At 56.9% G+C, this 2066-nt stretch overlaps 1 protein-coding gene across 1 annotated transcript in view; it reads left to right on the top strand.

Moving 5' to 3' along the window:
* The window catches only part of IFT43 (intraflagellar transport 43), a 73953-nt gene extending 73607 nt beyond the window's left edge, over positions 1-346 (top strand). The window contains exon 8 of the mRNA XM_029952173.1: positions 11-346. Within this exon, the coding sequence (XP_029808033.1) occupies positions 11-148 (138 nt within the window). The 3' untranslated portion in view covers positions 149-346. The remainder of the gene's footprint in view (positions 1-10) is intronic.
* Positions 347-2066: the final 1720 nt, after the last annotated feature.

Below are 2066 nucleotides of genomic sequence, written 5' to 3'. Positions count from 1 at the left end.
TCTTACCCAGCGCTGCCTCTCCGGGCAGGAGGACGTCGGCTGGGACTGGGACCGGCTGTACACCGAGGTGTCCTCGGAGCTCCTCACCGAGTGGGACCTGCTGCAGGCGGAGAAGGAGGAGCCCGTGGGGCAGCCCGCGCGCCCCTGAGCCCCGCGGCCGGCAGACTGCGCCCCCCGTGCAGAGTCCTTTCCGCTTCAGACTTGGGAAAACCGCGGATAGCCCTCAACTAGAGAAGCTTGTGGGCGGCTTAGAATTTTTATATGGAATCTTTCGTAATAAAAATACTTATTTTCGATAGACCATGTCGGGACATTCCAGGGTAATAAACTGCTTTATTCTGTGGCCCACCTCTCCCTCTTCTTGCCAGCAGCCTCTTGGAAAGCTACGTCAAGAGTGAAGGCGGGCAGCTGGGAAACAGTCTGACGGGTATGCTCCCCGCTGTCGAAGAGCCTGAGGGAAAGCTAGACTGGGGGGGCGGGGGGAGAGGAGTGGTGCTCCTTCTAGAAGGTGTTCGGTTCACAGAGACCACAGCGTTCGGTTCACAGTAGACTGGGAGCGGCTGTCTACTTGGAAGCGCCTGGAAGCAGGGGGATGGGGGGCCGCAAGCCGCAAACCTGCTGGGGTCCGGGTCGGGCCTGGCAGGGCCTTTGTCACTGCGCACGCTGTTACCTCAGTGAACTTTTACTGCCACCTTCATGCGTCTGGCAGCGAAGCTGAGGAGACAGCAAGAGGTGTGTGGGCTAAGGTGACCTGTTCCTCACAGCTGTCCTCAGAGCACCCCCCGTTCTCCCTGCAGCCCGTGCCTGGGGCTCCCCAGGCGTGCCCTTCCCTTCCACCACCGGCCTCCAGAGCCTCGGTGCTAGCTCTCATCAGAAGCGGCCGGCTTGCATCCCGCGGAAGCACTCTCTCGGGGAGCCCCAGACCCGCTCTGACCTCCATTGTCACCCCGCCAAGCATCATCGCTGCCTGTTTCCAGACCACGCCAATATCTGGAGCAGAGCCCAGCCCTCTTTCTAAACAGAGACATCTTTTGTTTTTGTTTTCCTCGCTTTCTCCCCACGACCGCTCATCTGAGGACAGGGACGTCTCCCTTACCCACCTCTCCTAGATGCTACTTTGCATCAGGCCCGTGCAGGCTGGCAGCCGCTGACTGAGCCCCACTCCTCGGTCATGGCCACAGTCACGGCCACGGGGAGTGCGCCTGCCGCTCTCAGCCAGCCTGGAAAGCCCTTCATTAAAATTCAGTAAAACAAAGAGACTCAACACTTCAAAAACCCACTGGGGGGTTATTTTTGTCTGACTACTAGGGCCCTTCCCCAGTGAGCCATGAGGGCTTCAGAGTCCGCAAAGAGACCATGTGGCTGTTAATTATAAATGCAGGGATTTAGTGGCTTTGGTGCCCCTTTTCCTCCATTCCCAACACTCTTAGCCCAGACAGCCCCTCTTTGGAATCATTCCCATGGTCACTGAGAAATTCCTGTCCACGCTTATTTCTCTTCAGCACCATTCTGAAACCCAAGGGAGAAAGGTCTCTCTAGTCCCTTAATTACTAACAAACTCGGCTGCCTCAGGACTCTGATAACCGTGGAGGCCTGGGCAAGGGGCTTGGGGTTGACTTCCTCCCTCCCTCTATTTTATGAGAGCAATGGCAGCAAGGCCTAGCACGTAATGAGCCCTCACCACATGCCAGGCACGGGGCTCAGAACGTACAGGTCATCTAGCTTAATCCTCACGACCACCCAGTGAAGCACATACGTTGTTACCCCATTTTACAGATAAGGAAACGGAGGCTCAGAGAGGTAAAGAGATCACCTGAGGTAACCCAGCTGCTTAGTAGCGGGGCTGAAACTCAAAACCGAGTTATCTGACACCACTGTACTGTTAACACTTATGTTAGAAGGAATCTTCTGCTGCCTCCAGCTCGGGAAAGCCACCTAGTTTGTGGCAGGCAGAATTAGCAGGGTAAGGGGGGATCTACCTGCCACCGAGCCCCACCCCCAACCCAGGCATCCATTCTTCCTGCCTCTCCACACGCCTGAGCTCCAGAGTCCTGGCCCCAGGCAGG

The sequence above is a fragment of the Suricata suricatta genome, chromosome 9 (assembly GCF_006229205.1).
Source record: "Suricata suricatta isolate VVHF042 chromosome 9, meerkat_22Aug2017_6uvM2_HiC, whole genome shotgun sequence".
NCBI lineage: Eukaryota > Metazoa > Chordata > Mammalia > Carnivora > Herpestidae > Suricata > Suricata suricatta.
This window is presented reverse-complemented; position numbering and strand designations above follow the sequence as displayed.